Source organism: Stegostoma tigrinum, chromosome 18, assembly GCF_030684315.1.
Source record: "Stegostoma tigrinum isolate sSteTig4 chromosome 18, sSteTig4.hap1, whole genome shotgun sequence".
Classification (NCBI taxonomy): Eukaryota; Metazoa; Chordata; class Chondrichthyes; order Orectolobiformes; family Stegostomatidae; genus Stegostoma; species Stegostoma tigrinum.
The window spans coordinates 24163066-24183291 of record NC_081371.1 but is presented as its reverse complement, the minus strand read 5'-3'; the positions used below and the strand labels follow the sequence as shown (position 1 = coordinate 24183291).

The 20226-nt window shown below is 40.9% G+C and overlaps 1 protein-coding gene across 8 annotated transcripts in view; it reads left to right on the top strand.

The window, feature by feature from the left end:
* Positions 1–20226, top strand: part of LOC125460808 (DENN domain-containing protein 2A-like) — a 134344-nt gene that overhangs the window by 69059 nt on the left and 45059 nt on the right. For all 8 annotated transcript variants that reach the window (XM_048548803.2, XM_059652401.1, XM_048548806.2 and 5 more), the window contains one exon: positions 18475–19740. In XM_048548803.2, coding sequence (XP_048404760.1) covers positions 18475–19740 — 1266 coding nt within the window. The remainder of the gene's footprint in view (positions 1–18474; positions 19741–20226) is intronic.

Sequence of the window (20226 nt, the reverse complement as noted above, 5' to 3'; positions counted from 1 at the left end):
TTAAAGAGTCAGGATTATCATGGTGAACTAACTTGCATGCCTTATAAATAAAACTGTCATAGCACAACTAATAATGCAATATGGTAATTGACCACAGCTACTAACAATATTTGAGACTGAAGAATTAATATAAAGCTTGAAGCCTCAGTTAAAGTAAGCTGTGTTGCAGAAAGCACTAGAGTGAAATTCATCATGTATTCAGAAATACATGACTGATTAAATGGTCAATTGGGAAATTTCAGGCTTTTTCGGCATCTACCGAATTAAAACCTCTGTCGTCAAGAAAATTGGGCGGTGTGAAAACGGTTGTTCAATTCAGTATCATGCATTTTTAGCCAGCAATAAAAGCTAAACTTGCCACATTGAGTTTGTGTAGTTGGTAATTCAGACTAAATACCAGATCCCTGGATTTATTTGCAGGAAGTTAATTTAAAGGCTGCAGGTGTTGTATCTTTGTGACAAAGAATTTGCATGGAATGGTTCATGGCTTTGGTGATGTGCACATATATAAAAACCAAGTACTTGCAGAATTCCTGTGATTATTATCCATGATGAGTTAAAAATTATGATTTTTGGGATGAAGAAGTTGATGACAAGGCAGTGTGATGGAAAGGTGTTTGTTTTGAATGATGGAATTTGGTGAAGAAATAATTATGGTTTTTCTTATCAACTGCATCCAGATATAAAATAGATAATTCCATAAATGAATCTGTTTACCTTGAAAAATAAAACAGTTGTGTGATGTCACATTATATCAGCTATTGGAAATTTCAGTTTTAAATGTCTAGATTTTCCAGTTTTTTTATGCCCTTGTTGACCATTTACTTTAAATAAGAGAGCGCCATGCTGAGATCACTCAGTTTAATTGTAGTTTACACCAGGGAACTTCATAGATTTTGCATTGCAATTCAGAGGTATTTTAAGATTGCTTTTCTGGTATCATGAAATTTAATACCTCGAGTATGCTGTGTTCACACTTGTTTGAATTTTATTCCCAGTGAATCTTTATGACATTGTTATTGAATCGAATTATATTCTCAGCATGGACTTGAGTTGATGCACAATGTTGAGGTAGTAAACGCTAGTCAACTCTGGTCACTCACAGTTTAATTCTTCTTAGATCAAGGAATTTTAAAAATTGAAAAGCGTTTCTCAGCATTAATTCCAAGTCATTAAAATCTTATAACTGGCTTTTTTCTCTTTCTTGCTTTCTTTGTTGTTATTTTAATGTTGTTTTACATCTTTTGAGATGTAACATCTATAATGAAATATTTAATGTCCTGTCTTCATAGACAATATATAAATGAGGAAAATTCAAGAAGTTGTATGGTCACTATACTCTATAGTGTGATAAGCAGCATTGGTAGATCCATTGTGATGTGGCTTGACGTGGAGCCCATTTTCTAACGTTTACTGCAAGCATATTCTGAGATCCTTTACAGATTCTTAACTTGTTTCCTGATAACCTGATAAGATCGCTGGAATTTGCAGCTTAACACATGCCCCTTTTTCCACTTTCTAGCCAAGAGTTAGTTTATATTCACATTTGTATTTTTCTCTTTTAGCCAAATTACAGCAATTTTCCAATGTCTATCAATTATTTCACATGCCATAATGTTCTAAGAATAACAATTCATTTTAGTTTGTTCTCATGCCTGCCCTTAATTGATCCCTCTCTCAATTTTCAGGCTATTAATCAGGCCAGAGAAATGAACTCATCACCCAGATATCCTCACCATGTTGTGGATAACTTGTAGGCATTTGCTGAGGCAGGAAGAGATAATTATCCTTGTGGTTGATCATCGTAAAAGGTTTGCTGATGGATGATTTTTGTGACTGAATTAATCAAACATTGTGATACTGATAGGATCTAGGAAAGAAGCAGCTGAAGAGGGTGACCCTAAGTGGATTTAGCATTTGGAATCTCTTCAGTTGTGATGTGATTTATTGAAGGAACAGTGATTCATTTTTGGGATGGGATTGTCAAAATGTCACTGGAAGCCTGCAATTCTGCACCAAAAGTATGTTGTTCTACAACTTGATGTGCGATAGAACTGAAACTATTGACATACAATAGGTATGTTCTACCTCTCTGAGTTCAGGGTCTGCGTGTTCCTTTAAGAATGAAGGGCAAAGGCAAAAAATCCATGAACCTGGATGTTGAGAGATATTGAGAGTTTGATGATGAAGAAGAAGAAGGAAGCATATGTTAAGTACAGAGCATTATAAACAGAGGAGGCCTTTCAGGACTGTAGAGATTGTAGGGAAGTGTTTAAAAAAGAAGTTGAGGGCAAAGGGGAGAGCATAAAATATTTTTGGCAGCTTGGATTCAGAAAAACCCCATGGCATTTTGTACATTATATTAAGAATAAGCAGATTACCAGGGAAAGAGCAGGACCTCTTAGAGACCAAAGAGGCAGTATATAGATGCAAAGGAAACAGAGATTGGCTTCTGTAAAATTTGAAAATTTAGAACCTTAGATACCTTCGACAAGCAATCTGCTACCAGTCTAAATCCAGGGTGGCCTCATTGTGTTTATTAATCTTCAATCCCATTATAAAAAGTTGTATTAGGAGTTTTCTGTCAAACCTGTTTCTCATGTGGATGTTTATCACCAAACCATTGAAATACATGAATTGTTTGCTTAAAGGGGTAGGTACATTTACATCTGAACAACATTTATACTTTTCCAGATAGTGGATGTTCGATGATTGGAGATTGAAATTTCTATTTTATTTTTGTACAGTCTGCAGAATTTGACATTGAAACATGACTTCCTGCATAAACACTGGGACTACTAAAACAGTCAACTATATACTACAGTAGCTCTCACTTGCACATTTGGCTTTGTTGTTGTTATAATGTGCTGTCCTTTTTCGTATTTTATCATCATTTTTCTATCCATCTCAATCATTTTGCATTTCTGTTGAGAACGTGGCGTTAATGGTGGTAAATTTTGGCAGTATATTACTAAGAGCATTTCTGTTAATAATGTTCCAGCCTGGGGCTGTCCAAGCTTTCTTACAGATGTTGTTGGCATCTCTGAGAAATTCAGCAATGTACTATTTAGTCAAAATGTTTAGCTTAAGTGTAGATGATCTCTGATCAATCAGTGATCTTTTGGGACATAACCCAGAATATGGCTGTGGTTTAGAATGCAGAGTTAGGGAAATGTACAGCAGGGAACTGAGAAGCAGCTGTATTTTCATTCAGTCCTACTCAGTGCATTGCTGTTGTTTTGCACTTTTTAAAGAAGTTTGTCATCTCATTTTTCTTTTTTTTTTGTCCAGGCTGCCATGTTTTAATGCAGTGTTACAGGCGATCTGTGATATTCATCCCAACTTTCCACCCCATCCCGATGGGATAACTTTCTGTTCCCTACAATGTCTGTTTCAGTGCATTTCTCCAAGCGTAGCAATCTGCTGCAGCCTTTGCTCGACTTGGACTGCAGTCAAACTTCTTTGAAGTAACAGGAGAAAGTGAATGTGGTGCCTTATGTCAGAGAGGATTGCAATGGAATAAGCCTTTTAAAAAACTTACAAATCATTAAAATCATAGGTCTGATGAACATTTTATTGCTTTATTAGATCTAGACTGAAGGAAAAATGATCATGATATAGTTCAGATTCTGGTAGCAGAATCTCTTTTTTTTCATGTTTTGGTATTTGCTGAGCCAAATCTAGGCACCTTTGCAGTGGAGTGGTTGTGACATACATAGAGGAATGTGGTGAGGGGAGAACTGATTGACTCAACAAATTAGACCCAGGATTGAAACCAAAGATTTTCTAGGGATCAGGAAAATGAGAAAAGCCACATTAAGAACATTGCATTATTATCTTCCAAAATAAAATGCCAAAGAACTACTCTTAAATTTGTCTGACAATCAAACTATGGCAGGTGAATAAAGAGAAAAATGTAGAAAAATCCGTGTGTACCATGTGGATGTGCAGGCACCCCACACCTTGCATCTTGTGAAGGAGCAGGGAGCAATTACTTGAGTGTCTCTGATGCCAGCTAAAGTCTCTCAATCCTATTATTGGGTGCCAAAAATGGGAGAAAGTACAAAGTGAAATGTTTCCATGGTCCATACATCAGGCACCAAGGTTCTCTGTCACTTTTGGAGCTTCATTTCCAGGTTGTGGATGAGAGGAGGGAAATCCCTCAGTAAATCGTATCCCGGTGGCAGGAGAGATCCAGAGATGGTGGTGTTATAGTTTTTGTCAGGAGGAAGTGGCTCTGGAAATCCAGAACTTTGACTCCAGACCCACGAGGTCTTGTGACATTCAGCCATATGTTAACAAGATGAGCACTTAATCATCACCGGGTTGTATGCCAGGAGCAGCACTTGGGAACCTATGATTGAGGAACCAATTTCAAACCAGTGGAAGCATGCTATAGATGAAGCTAAGTGATCCCACAACCAACATATCAAAGCCCTGCAATCCTGCTGTATCCAGTCATCAATAATGGCAGAAAAGCAATGAATGTGATAAGGAGGGCCCATGAACATCCCAATGATGGCAAAGCCCAACACATCAATGCAAAAGACAGGGCTGAAACATATGCAAGCAAACCCAGCTAGAAGTGTTGAGTGGATGATCCATCATAGTCTCCTCCTGAGGTCCATGTTGTCACATATCAATTTTCAGCCAATTTGATTTGGCTCATATAATACAAATAGGAAGCCAGATACGAATAACACAGCAAAGGTTATGGTCCAACAACATCCCAGGATGTAATGCTAAAAACCTGTTCTCCAGAATTAGCAATACCCTAATTAAAACATTTCATGCGGCTCCAGCACTTACACCGATCCAATCAATTTGGAAATCAGCCCATTCATGATCTTACCTCATTAAACATGACAAATCCAATCCAGTCAAATACTGTTCTAACAGTTTGCTCTCAGTTGTCAGATAAGTGATGGAATGAGCTGCCAGAGGAAGTGGTGGAGGCTGGTACAATTACAACATTTAAAAGGCACCTGGATGGTATATGAATAGGAAGGCTTTAGAGGGATATGGGTCAAATGGTCGTTAATGGGACTAGTTTTATTTAGGATATCTGGTCGGCATGGATGAATTGGACCATTTCTGCGCTGTACATCTCTATGACCCTATAACTGTAATCAATGGAAGGTACTGTCAGCGGGGATGTCAAGAGACATTTAGTTCTCCAAAAACCAGCTCACCAATACTTAGCTTGAGTCCTATAACATCCAGTCCATTCTAGACCTCACTAAAGTTTTGGTCCAAACATGAAAAATAGAGCTAAACTAGAGGTGAGGTGCAAGTGGTTGCCTTTGACATCAAGTGTATATTTGACTGAGTGTGGCATCAAGGATTCTTGGCAAAATTGGAATCAATGGAAATCAGGTAGAAAGCTCTCCACCTGCTGGAATCATATCCTACACAAATAAATGGTTTGCTTGTTGGAAGCCAATCATCTCAGCTCCAGAAAGTTCTTCAGGGTAGTGTCCTAGGTCCAACCATCTTTAACTGCTTCATCAAAAAATATTTCATTCTCATTTAGAACAGATTCCTGCATATGAATATATTTAGTTTCTAGCAGATGTAAATGAGCCATGTTATGAACTCAACTGTATACCTTAAGTTAATTGTTAGTGTAATTCCTGGAACTCTCAAACTTTAACAAGCACTGCCCAATCACATCAAACAATAAATAGGCTAATTCTATATGGTCTGTACTCGGCAAATCACAAACAGCTGGAGAAATATGTTTGGTACAATCAGCCACCATTTGGATTAAAAGCCTGTATTCCTGGCATTACACTGGTACTGAAATTCATACATTTCATTCCTCAATCGTGTAGGTATGTTGAGCATCTTCAAGCCAAAATCAAACATGTTCCACCACTGTTTCACTGCCTACTCTGAGACTTTGTGTTTAAACTCTTTGCCATTTTCTCACTGCTCCCTCGCTCTGTCTCTCACTCTTTCTGGCTTTCTCTACAAATTCTCGCTGCTGTCTCCAGCAATGATATAAATCAAACTGTTTACATTACAAAAGGGCTAAACACAATGAAAAGGATATAGCCAGTGTAATATGGAACCCAAAGTCCAACAGAAAAAAAACTGTTACAGAGCACTGGGTAATCTTTAAGAAAGAGCTTTGTCAGGTACTGACCAGGCATGTTCCAACAAGGGTGAAAGCGAGACAAACCCAAACAATGTTTCTTGGATGGTGAGAAAAGTAATGGTGATGGTGAAGCAGAAGAGAAGGACTTATGGTGTTTGTGAAGTGAATTCTTCAAGTGAGAAACAGGTCAAATACAATAGGTTTAGAGAAGAGAACATCCAGACTGGCAAAGAGAGAACAGGAGAACGTCATGGCAGGCAACTTAAATTAGAACGGAAAAATGATTTTCTGGAACATAAATAGCAAATTAGTAGTGAATGGTAGAAAGAATCCTATTAGGGACAAAGATGGTAATATCTGATGAATGCAGGGCACTAGAAGAACAATGTGAATGCTCCACAGTTTCTACTAAAGAAGAGGAATCTGACCAAATATCAGTAGAAGCAATGGATAAGTTGAATATTGAGAAGGAGGAGGTAAAGGAAAGGCAATCTGATCTTGGGGTAAAAGAAATTACATAGTCCTGATGGCTTGTATTTCAGGTTATTAACAGAAATCCAGAAGGACAGTGACTTACCGTAATCCTCAAGGTCAGAGACTAGTAACTCACCCCAAAACCTATCCAACATCTATAATGCACAAGTCAGGAATGTGATGGAATACTCCCCACTCACCTGGATGCATGCAGCTCTGACAACGCTCAAGAAGCTTAACACCATCCAGGACAAAGCAGCCCACTTGATTGGCACTATATCCACAAGCATCCACTCCCTCCACCACTGATGCTCAATAGCAACAGTCTGTACCATCTACAAGGTGCACTGTAGAAATTCACTAAAGATCCTCAGAGAGCACCTTGCAAACCTAAGACAACAGCTAAGTAGAAGGACAAGGACAGCAGATGCATGGGAACGTCACCACCTGCAAGTTCCGCTCCAAGTTACTCACCATCCTGGCTTGCAAATATATCACTGTTCCTTCAGTGACACTGGGTCAAATTCCTGGAATTCCCTTCCTAAATGGCAAGGTGGTTTTATCCACAGCACATGGACTGCAGCGGTTCAGGAAAACAGCTCACCACCCCCATCTCAAGGGCAGTTAGGGTATAAGCAATAAATGCTGACTCAGCTAATAGTAGCCACATCCCGCAAAAGAAGCATTTTTTTCCCCTATATGTGGGGCAGTTACCATATTGGCAAATATGACTCCTTTATCTGCTCAGCTGAGGAGGAATGCAAGTGATACCGAAAGATTTTGAAGGATGCCCTCATGAGAGTGGGAAATGATGCTCAACTCATTGATCACCAGTTCCAACATGTCACAACAAAAAACCGCAGTGACCTCCTCAGAAGACAGACACAGGATATGACCTAAAGGATATTCTTTGACAACCAGTACTTCCCTGGAGCGGAGGGATTAAGCCATGTTCTTTGCAGTCTTCAACATGTCATTGATGACAATGAGTATCACACCAAGATCATCCCTACGCCACCAAGTGTTGCCTTCAAACAATCGCTAAACTTTAATCAGACCATCATTCACAGCAAACTACCCAGCCTTTAGGAGAACATCAACCACAACCACACAACCCTGCCACACCAACCTTTGCTAGACATGTCAGTCCATCAACATGGATATTACCATCACACATGGGAACACCACCCTCCATGTGCATGCAAATACTCATGTGATTCGGCCAATGTTGTCTATCTCAAATGCTGCAGGCAAGGTTGCCCCATGGCAATGGTACATTGGTGAGACCATGCAGAAGCTACAACAACGGGTGAATGGACACCGCGCAACAGTTGCCAGAGAGGGGTGTTCCCTCCCAGTCAGCAGTCAAGGACATTTAGCATCTGATCTTTGGGTAAGCGTTCTCTAAGGCGGCCTTCAAGATACTCAACAATGCAGAATCACTGAGCAGAAACTCATAGCCAAGTTCTGTACCCATGAAGACAGCCTCAACCGTGATCTTGAGTTCATCTTGTGCTACATGCAAACCACTGTAATGTTCTTGATCTGTAAAATCTTCCTTCCTGTCCTGTTTTGACACCACCACCTGGATAAATTTTAATTATCTTTCTACTTTAATTAGTTTGTACAGTTTTGGATTACTTGTTACTTTAATTAAATTTGTCTCCAGCACTGCATTATTTTTAACTTTTTGTAATTAGCTCTCTGCCTCATTTAATCAGATTATAGGTCATCCCTTCACTTGTTATTTAGCTGTTGACACCTTACTCCTGCTATTTAACACTTCTGATCAACTGCAGGGACTCATTATTCAACAGTCAACTCAGATCATTTGTATGATCTTTTGATCTCTCTGGCCTTGTTTTCTCTGCCCATAAATTTTGTGTTCTATGTGCTTCTCTCTCACTTCACCTCACAAATGGGCTATGCTGTGAAAGCTTGTGATTTCAAATAAACATGTTGCACTATAACCTGGTGTCGTGTGACTTCTGACCTTTATTGAAGAAAGAGGATAGACATAGCAAATACAGACCAGTTATTTTAATATAATTGGCAGATAACTTTCTGGAAACAGTAAGCATGGACTATATCCACAACCTCTTGATGAGGTTTGGGTTACTTAGGGAGAGCCAACATGGATTTGTAAAAGACATTGCATTTAACTAATCTAATTGATTTTTTTTTGATGCAATAGCATAAGATTGTTGAATGGAATGTGGTTCAGCTGTGTGATTTTAAGAAAACATTCAATGAAATACCACATAAAAGGGTGGTTAAATTCAGACAGATGGTCAGTGTTCAACTGGATAAAAATATTAGCTTAAGGATCAAAAACACAGCGTCATTGTAAATAAGGAACAAAACAGAAGTTGCTGGAAAAGCCTAGCAGGTCTGGCAGCATCTGTGAAGAAAATATCAGAGTTAACGATTTGGGTCCGGAGACCCTTCCTCTTTTGGTTTTTATTTAGTCATTGTAAATGATTATTTTTAAGACTGGGAGGGTAGTATATAATGGTGTTCCCCAAGGACAAATGCTGGGACAACTCCTTCTTTTGATTTGTATACAATTGACCTGGATGTTGGAATTAGAGTAGAATTTTAAAGTTTGACAATTAGACTAAACTTGATTGACAAATAGAGAGGATAATACAAATTACCTCCAACTTGATGCGGACAGGCAAGTGGCACTGAAATTTACATCCAGAAGTAAAGTATTTTGGCAGGAGGGAGAGATAATATGGATTTATTTTCACAGTTCTAAAGAATGTACAAGAACAGAGGGCCGTGGGAATACATATGCATACATCTTAGAAAGTTTCAGGAGACATTGAGAATGTAATTAGCAAAACATGTGGGATCCTAGCTTCATAATAGGGGAAGTGAGTACAAAAGCAGGAATGTTATGCTGAGTCTTTATGTAAAGCTCTGGTTTGGTCCCGACTGGAGTATGCACACTTGAGGAAGGATGTGAGGGCTCCTTAAGAAGTTTCAGAAGAGATGCAGGACAAAGCATGAGCCATGTCTACTTGCAATTGCAGTTAGACGAGGATTCCCAGAAGTATGCTATCATTAATACCCGTATGGGTTTGTGCAACTATATGAGACTGCCTTTTGGGGTAACATCAGCCTCTGTAATTTTTCAGCAGACAGTGGAGAATGTTTTGCAAGATCAATCCTAGGTCGCCATTTAGCTAGATGATGTGCTAATAACGAGCTAATAAATATTGGGATATTGATCACAAGCACTTACAGAACTTGGACATAGTCCTTAGGCAAACGCCCGATTGGGAGAAACGTCTAAGACAGGAAAATATATGTTCCAGTTACCCCAAGTGACCTGCTTGGGCTACCAAGTCAACAAGACCAGGTTACACCCATTGGAAGATAAAGTGAGGGCAACAAAGGTGCCCGAGCTCCCACATCTGTACCAGAGCTTAGCTCTTTCCCTGGGCTGATGAATTATTACAGAAAGTTTGTTTATAACCTGGCCTCCATCCTGGCGCCTTTACACCAACTCCTAAAAATGGGTCAGCTTTGGAAATAGTCTCGTAGCCAAGCCATAGCTTAAAAGGAAGTGATCCCAAGTGTGGACTTCACAAGCTTTAAAATCTCCCCCTCCCCCAATGCATCCCAAAACTAGCCCTGCTTGTCCTCTCCCCCCACTGCATCCCAAAACCAGCCCAGCTCGTCCCCTCCCCCCAATGCATCCCAAAACCAGCCCAGCTTGTCCCCGCCTCCCTAACCTGTTCTCCCTCTCACCTATCCCCTCCTCCCACCTCTAGCCGCACCTCCATTTCCCACCTACCAACCTCATCCCGCCTCCTTGACCTGTCCGTCCTCCCTGGATTGACCTATCCCCTCCCCACCCATACTCTCCTCTCTACCTATCTTCTCCTCTATCCATCTTTGGTTTGCCTCCCCCTCTCTCCCTATTTATTTCAGAACCCTCTCCCCATCCCCCTCTCTGATGAAGGTTCTAGGCCCGAAATGTCTGCTTTTGTGCTCCTAAGATGCTGCTTGGCCTGCTGTGTTCATCCAGCTTCACACTGTGTTATCTTGGATTCTCCAGCGTCTGCAGTTCACATTATCTATGATCCCAAGTGCGGTCGGGTATTGACATGCAATGCCTCGCCGTATGGCATCAGGGTAGTGTTAGCTCATAGTTGGCCCAATGAAGAAGAACACACAATTATGTATGTGTCTGGGACTTTAGCTAATGCAGAGCATAAATATGCACAGATAGAGAAGGAAGGTCATATTTGGAGTCAGGAAATTCCACCAATACCTTTACAGGTGTAAATTTGTAATGATAACGGACCGCAGAACTCTGCTAGGTCTAGTTAAAGAGGACAAGGCAATTTCACCCGTAGCTTCAGGTCAATTCAGCATTGGGCTCTAAAACTAAGTGCACATAATTATAAGTCGGAATACAATCTGGAGGGCCACGTCGCAAATATAGATGCATTGAGCCACCTCCCACTGGCAGATACATTACTAGTGGTACTGCCACTGGAAGATTCACGTAATGGTTTCAAATTTCTTTGGACACACTTCTAGTCACAGCTGAATATATCAGGAGACTTTGGATAGATCTAATCCTGGCAAAACTGAAACAGCTGGTGGTGAAGGGGGAAACCAAAGGGCTGTCTCAAGCAGAACTGAAACCTTTTTGGACCCAGAGAGACCAGATCACAGTAGAAGTCAGCATATAATTACGGGCAGCAAAAGTGATTGTCCTGAGCAAAGATCGCTGTCAGATACTGGCTGAACTCCACCAGGGTCATGTGGGGTGTCCAAAATGAAGATGTTAGTGAGAAGTTATGTCTGGTGGCTAGGAGTGACAATATAAAAACTGCACGCGTCTTTTGCAACACACAGACTCCTGAAAGTGTTGGGTCACAGATAGCTGGCCATTATTCACTGGCAGGGAATTTGAGCATTTCCTAAATTCAAATGGAATTTAACATTTAAGGACAGCTCCGTGTCATCTATCATCCAATGGCCTGGCAGAAACAGTTGTCTAAACATTGAAGGCAGGCTTGAAGAAACAGCCTACAGCATCACTAGATACCAAACTGTCTCAGTTCCTATTTGATTCTAGAACCACCTGTCATGCAACTAAAGGCTAGCTCCAGCAGAGTTGCTAATTGGGAGAAGACTCTGCACCAGGTTAAATCTGATCTTCCTGGACCTGGGTAGTGGGTAAAAGTGAAATGGTATCAGGAATTCCAGTTTTGGGCTCTCAGCCCCTCTAAGTGAGAGAGTCAGTTTAATACAGGGAATGAAATTTAGTGTAGGAACCTTGGAAATGGCCCTGCATGGCCAAGGTCAAGACCACTGATGTATAAATTTTGAGTAAGAGCAACAGTCCTGACAAGCACATGAAACCTGCAAACAGTGCAGGAACAAAAGTGCCCTGCTCCTTGGAACAGTCAGAAAGGCTGTTGGAAACTGTGAGTTCTTCCTCTCTATTAAGCATTGAAGATACCTCTGAATCTAAGATGGCCATGGCTGATCCCACCATCACGAATCCTTTGCCTCCTGAAGAAGAGAGTGAATTTCTCCTGCAATGCTGCAGGTGCAAGAGGCAAGCTGCTGTGCATGATACGCTACCTGTATCTGATGCAGAATCAGAGGCACCTGACCCGGTGCTAAAACACCCCAGAAAGAGCAACAAGATAAAGGGCCACCCGATGTCCTCAGACTCAAGAGGGCGAGGGGTGGAGTGATTGTAAGGGGGTGAGCCAGGTGGACGTCAGAGAATATAAGTTCCCTGATTGGGGCTGTTAAGCTGGTCTAATTAGAGAGTGCAGGCTGACAGATAAAAATAAAGTGTAAGACATCCTGTTCGCTTTGAGACCTGGCTCTGAGATGTGGACCTGTGTCAAAGACTTTCCACGCGTAAATCAAGAGTGATTTGGTGACGGGATACCAGCCTCCGCGGAGTTAGTTCAGTGGCACCAAGAGTAAAGCACGTCCCTGAAGAAGCTTGCTCGTAACATTTGTCTTTCAGTTAGGGTAAGCATTTCTGGAATCATGCCAGCGATTGATCCTGCTGTACAAGACTTGGTAGTAATTTTGGAGGTCAGTGGTGGGACCTTCAGGATTTTGATCCAACAACAACAAAAAAATGACTAGTTCAGTCTGTCAAGAGCCAACATGAACCTGTTGCGCTGAATGGCCTTTTGTGTTGTAAGTAATTTTGTGAAATTTATTTTCCCAAGCACCAGGCAATGGACCTGTCCAGCAACAGATTCTAACCAACTCCCCTTGACATTTAATGGCAACAGCATGCATGAAAACCATCCTGGGATTTACCATTGACCAAAAACCTAACAGATAAATACAGTGGCCAAAACCAGATCAGAGGCTAGGAGTTATCCTGAAATCTTAAAAGCTCTTCACCACTTACAAGGCCCACTTGCATGGACCCAGACAGTTCCAACAACACTCAAGAAACTCAGCATCAGTAATTTGACTTCAGTGCAAACTTAGTAGCCACCTCAGATTTAATGGTGGGCTGTTTTCTGCACGTTTTCAAATGCAGTAAAGTACATGGAACTAGAATTGGGTTTAATTTCAATTGTATTTCATGAGAATTCCAAAAGTGAGACCACTTTCCACCTCATTCTTGATACATCAGAATATTTCTGCTAACCCCCACTGGAAACAAACATGGAGAACATTTTAGACATTGTTGCCTTATGTATCATTATCAAAATACCATTTATGATGCAGTCATTTAGAAATAGTATAAGGCCTCATAGTCTCTTTCTTGGATGAGTTAATCTGAGTCAACTTTGGCCTAGTCACCACTTGTGAACTTTCTGTAAAAATGTAGTTCATTTACCTTACCATATACTGTATGAGAGATATATGAAATGCAGCAATAAAATTCCTGAACATGGGTTGTGTAACAATACTCAAGAACTGTACACACAGCTGGCAAGCCTCAATGGAAAACATAAGCACTGTGGGAAAGTACAGTTAGGGTCTTCCTTTTATATTTCTCTTTGCAGGATACTGATGACCTTCTCAGCATTTAAACAAAGAAAAAAGTCAGCCCATACCAAAGGCACATTGTCAATCCGTTCCTGCATGAGATACTGGAAAACATTGGTCTGGTAATCTCTCAAACTAAAGATAAAAACTGCACTGAAATTCTCGAGCGAATTCCTAAAGAGAATCTGATTTCTTGGTTCTTTAAATTCTGTAAAACATACGATCTAATATAATGGGTATCAGTGTATTTCATTCTGCAGCAATGCACGCAATATCAATTCAAGCTGTTTAGTAAGTGTACGAGGGTTATGTCTGAGATTGAGTTAGTCCCGTCTTGTACATAAATCTGGTGGTGGTGGTAGTGTTTTGGGGGGTGTGTGGGAAGTAGCGTTCTAGGCATTGGATTGTGTAGCAATGGGTTAAGGGGGGAAATGATGGTGGTAGGGAGCAGGATCTCCTTTTTTCATTCATCCATAGGATGTAAGGCTTGCTGCAAGACTAGGGTGCTGGTGATAATAAACCACTTTTTCAAACTCTTTATGAATGGTCTGGGTGATGCTTTTGAAAAGCAGCGGTGCGACCTCCAGGACTTTGATGCAACAACAGTAAAGAAATGATAATATTCTCCCAAGTCAGAAGCAAAACTTGAAGGTGGTGATGTTCCTAAACATCAGCTGATCTCCTTTCAAAAAACAATGGATGCTATGGGTTTAGAAGGTGCTGTGTAAGAGCCTTTGGTGAGTTGCTTTAGTATGTCTTGTTGATGACACATATTGAAACACAAGTGTGCAGTGCTGGATGGAATTCTAATCAAGGGGTCTGCTTTGACCTGAAGCATAGAAACCCTACAGTATGGAAGCAGGCCCTTCGGCCCAACACGTCCACACCGACACTCAGAGCATCCCACCCAGACCCGTTCCCCTATCACCCACACACCCCTGAACATTACAGGCAATTTAGCATGGCCGATCCGCCTAGCCTGCACATCTTTGGACTGTGGGAGGAAACGGGAGCATCCGGAGGAAACCCACATAGGCACGGGGAGAATGTGCAAACTCCACACAGACAGTCGCCTGAGGCTGAAATCGAACTTGAGTCCCTGGTGCTTTGAGGCAGCAGTGCTAGCCACTGATACACTGTACCATCATTTGAAGAAGCTGCTCGTGGGGTGTCAAATAAGATCTTATTTGACGAACTGTTAGCCTGCCAGCTGTGTGTACAGTTCTTCAATATTGTTACTCAACCCATGTGTGGGAGTTTTATTGCTGCATTTTATTTATCTCTCATACAGTATATGGTAAGATAAATGAATTACATTCTGACAGAAAGTTCACTAGGGGTGACTAGGCCAAAGTTGACGCATAATGACTAGTCCAAAAAAGAGACTATGAGGCCTAATACTTTGACTACATCATAATGGTATTTTGATAATGATACAAAAGGCAACAATGTCTAAAATGTTCTCCATGTTTGTTTCCAGTGGGGATTAGCAGAAATATTCTGTGTCAAGAATGAGGTGGAAGGTGGTCTCACTTTTGGAATTCTCATGAAATACAATTGAAACTAAAACCAATTCTAGTTCCATGTATGCTATTGTATTGAAAATGTGCAGAAAACAGCCCACTATTAAATCTGAGATTGCTCTGAGTTTGGACTGAAATCGAAATTATTACAACCCAAGGGGTCATTGGCCCATCATACCTACACTAGCTGTTCCTATGAGCGTTTCACTCAGTGTTTTTCCCCGCCTTCCCCCAAAACCCTGAATGTTGTTCCTTTAGGATAATTGTATAATTCCCTTTTGATTATTTCAGCAAAACCTCATTCTATCACACACACAGGCGATGCAGTGCAGATCTAACTACAGTCTATGTAAAAGGTTTTTTTCCTCCTCACTTTTTTGTTTCCTTCTCCAGTTACTTTAAATGTGTACTATCTTGTTTCGATCGTTTCACAATTGCAGAGTTTTTCTGTCTTGATTTCTTATAACTTTCAAATATCTCTATCAGATCTCCAAACAGTCTTCACTTCCCAAAGAAAACAGTCTTCACCTTTCCAATATATCTTCATAACCAAAGTTTCACACTCCTGGAAACATGTTTGTAAACCACTACTGCACTCTCTCTAATGCATTCACACCCTTCCTAAAGCCTAGTGCCCAGCCTGGATGCAATACTCTAGATAATGTTGAACTAGTTTTATTCATGTACAAAATAATCTATTTATTCTTATTCAATTTCCCTATTAATTAAGCCTAACTTAATGTTCCAGGAAGGACTAGGAAGACAAAGTGTTAACAGCAGGAACTTTATTAAGGGGGTAGTCACCGTATAGGCAGCAAAGTTAGACGAAACTGTTTCTCTCCAAAATGACTAATTATGTCATTATTATATCACATGATCATACTCTTCAAGTCCACCATATGTATACAAGTACACAATACTCAGATGACATGTCCATTCTGGGCCTCCTGCAGTGCCACAACGATGCCACCTGAAGGTTGCAGGAACAGCAACTCATATTCCACTTGGGAACCCTGCAGCCCAATCGTATCAATGTGGATTTCACAAGCTTCAATATCTCCTCTTCCCCCTACGGCATCCCAAAACCAGCCCAGCTCGTCCCCGCCTCCCTAACCTGTTCCTCCTCTCACCTATCCCCACTTCCCACCAAAAGCCGCACCCCCATTTCCTACCTACTAACCTCATCCTGCTCCCTTGACCTGTCTGTCCTCCCTGGACTGACCTATCCCCTCCCTACCTCCCCACCTACACTCACCTTTACTGGCTCCATCCTCGCCTCTTTGACCTGTCTGTCTCCTCTCCACCTATTTTGTCCTCTATCCATCTTTGATCCACCTTCCCAATCCCCCTTTTCTGATGAAGGGCCTAGGCCCGAAACATCAGCTTTCCTGCTCCTGAGATGCTGCTTGGCCTGCTGTGTTCATCCAGCTCTATACCCTGTTTACCCGGGATACTGTAGACTCTATTAATTGCACTCTAAACCTGACCTAAGATAACAAAGTGTAGAGCTGGATGAAACAGCAGGCCAAGCAGCGTCTCAGGAGCACTGAGATGCTGCTTGGCCTGCTGTGTTCATCCAGGTCTACACTTTGTTATCTTGGATTCTCCAGCATCTGCAGTTCCCATTATCTCTAAACCTGACCTGCCTTCTTTAATGACTTACGTGCACACACGACTAGATGCCATTGCTCCTGCACTCACTTTAGAGATGCACTCTTATTGTATATTGGCCACATTCATTCTACCAAAATGAATCCCCTCATATCTCTCCATATTGATCTTCATCTACCACCAGACTCCCTAGGCCTTCAACCTATCCATGTCTTTTTGAAGTTCCAAGCTATACTCTTCACAATTTACAATTTTTCCAAATTTTGTATCATCCATACACATTTTGAATACCACCATGGACCTAATGGGTCGAGTGGTCTGTTTCTGTGCTGTAAATACTGCATAATATTTTACATGCCTGTAAAAATCATTGGATACAAAGTAGGTCCTCTTAGATTGTTCAGGTAGCAACGTTGAAAGAGAAATGCTTGTTTTTTGGATTCCTGTCTAACCAAAAATTAGTTTACAGCTGTACCCATGAAAGCAAATGGGTGATTATTGGGCCTGAAGGTGGGAGGAGATGCAGAAGAGTTGGTGGCTTATGCAGGGGTGATGTATTGAAAATATATTCAAAGTGATAGCCCAGTATAAACAATGACAATGCATTTTAGAATCACAGAACTGTTACAGCACTAAAAGAGCCATTCAGCCTATCATATTTTTGCCAGCTTCTCATAGAACAATTTCATGAATGCCATTGCCCTGTCTTCTCCCCATGGCCTCGCACATTATTCTGATAACAAATCAATTCTCTTTTGGATGTCCTGACAGAATTTGCCTTTTTCATGCACTCCATGAGTGCCTTCAAAATCTTAACCAATCTGCATGGAAAGGATTTTCCTCCTGTTGCTATTGCTGCTTTTACTAATTATCCTAAATCTATGCCCTCTAATTGTCAATACTACCATCAATTGACTGTTCCTATCTATTCTGTCCAGACTCACGATTTTGAATACCTCTGTCAAATCACTTCTGAAACTTCTCCAAGACAAGCATCCACAACTTATTCAATCTAGCTCAATGACTGAAGTTTCTCATTCTTGGGACCATTCACGAGAATCCTTTCTGCAATCTCTCCAATGTCTGTGCATCTTTCCCACAGTGTGGCACATAAAATTGGAAGTGATACACCAGTGGAGGCCCGGATAGTGCTACATGCAAGTTTATCAAAACCTCTTTGCTTTCATCTGCCAAGTCCTGCCATTTTCAATGATTTATCTGCATATCTATGCAGATCCCCATGTATGCCCTTTTTATGCTTCTCTCCACATTCTTATCAAAATGAGTCCCTTCACATTTCTCTGCTTTAAATTTCATCTTCCACGTGTCTGTCTTCTGTATGTTCTTTTGAAGTTCTACATGTTCTTCCTCAAGGTGCACAATGCATCCAAAGTTTGTATAATTTACAAGCTTTGATATTGTGCCCTGGACACCAAGGTCTAGGTCTTTAATAGAAATGAAATGCCTTATCAGATTCATTCTCCAGGCCTGTGGGCAACATTTAACATTTCTAAACTCTATTGTCTCACACAGCTACATAACCAGTGTATATAAAATATTATATGGCCGACATGGAGAAACAAACTAATGCTGATAGTGATAGCTTCTGTTGTGGTCTAAATGTAGGATTAAAAAAACAAAACCAGAAAGTTCTGAGATCCATATAATCAAATGACACCTAAGGACTACCACATGTGTTTCTGTAAGACACAGTTCACACTATTTACTATTCTGGATTATAATGAAAATCTTTTTATCTTCCAGGGTCAGAACAGCTGATAAGAACTTTGTCTTCTTTGTTGAGGAACCACCAAGGTTTGAACCTGAAAGTATTGGTAATCTGCACCGGAGCTCCACTAAAAAGAGTTCAACAAAAGCTCTGATTGGTACACAAGCAGTTGACAACACGGAGGTGAAGTGTCCCTTAAAGCCAGTCAATAATTGCCTTTTAAAGTCAAGACCAGCTGGTAGTGAGCAGAAAATGTTGAATCCAAAACTTGGCACCAGCAGCCCAAGCCTGGATATCAACAGTGTCACTGGGAATGAACTTTCCATGCAGAAACCATTGAAGAATACTTCCAATGAAAGATATCCCCCCAATAAAACAAGCATCATTATTAGGAATCCAAGTATCAAGCAAAAGATTTCAGAATGGGAGGGTAAGAAGGAACCAGTGATTTCAGAAAATAAAGAAAAATTGGAAAATAAAGAAGCAAAAGAACTTGACAAGTTGGAACTGGTGAAACGAGTTGAAGGGAATGTCCTTAAAAAGACTGAATGTAAACACTCAAAAGTTTGGAACTTAGACAGCAAAGACGCTGGGAAAGAGAATGAATACAAGGTAGATGATGGAAAGGCTGGGTCCTTAGAAACTGAAAGCAGGTTGTCTGGATGCCAGCAGAATGAGATGATAAAGTCTGATCTGACACAGCAAGTTGGCAGAAAGGTAAAAGAGGTGACCTGTACTAAATTTGTGACAACACAGCCCTTGAAAAGGGACCGAACAAACGTGTTGAGTCACATCAAGAAGCTGGAAGAAAAGGCAAAGGAAGATTCAGCATCAAGCCAACTCAAGCTGCCAGGTGATTACTATACCCCTCAGAGACTTCAGGAGGCATTGGCTGCCCAGGGGCCAACACCATCCAAGGAGAAAAAGGATGGCAGCTGTAGCTCTGAGCTCAAGCGCAAGCATATCCAATCCAATTCTGATTCTGAAGCAAGTGAGCTGAGTTTTGGGACTCTGGACAAGGTGAAGGTTTCCTGGGCAAGCTGTAAAATTAGAAATGTGGAGAATATCTACTCAGAACCTGGAACTCTGGAACAGGAGCTTGCAGTGAATCCTGTGCCCAAACCTAGGCGAACTTTTGAATATGGGACAGAAAAAATGGCTGGTCTGCATTCATTAAGGAAGAGCACCCGGCAATTACCAGACTTACCAACGATTCCCCCACCTTTGCCATTGTCACCTCCCCCTTCAGTCAGTACAGGGGCACTAAATGGGAAACCAAAGATAAACAGTAAGGATAACCGGTAAGCAGGCATCTTGTGTTATCAGAAAGATTAGTTTTGGTGGGATAATAGAAGCTATCTAAAGCCATGAGTTAGAAGCCTGCAGTGTACATGTACTGAAGTGTGAAGATCTAAAACAGTAAGGGAGTAAAGCAGAATAATAAAGTGAACCAGTGCATTGGAGCCCCTGCAGACAGTTCTGCACCATGGCAAGTTATTCCTGTTTGAATTTTCCGCGTATTGAACTACTAATTTCAGTTGATCCATTGAAAAGTGATAGTGGGAGGCCAGATATTTTCCCACAAAGAGTAAAATGAAGAATCATTCCTAAAATGATCATCTTTTGTGGATCTACTGGATCTGGTCTTTTATCAACTTTGATTGTGCTCTCGGATGATCTGTTAGATGGGAAGGCTAAATCAAGAGAAGAGAAATATTATAAAAAGAGTTTTACTCTCAATAACTTAAATCTTTATGCTTCCTCACATTCCCCTCTGCAACTCTGGG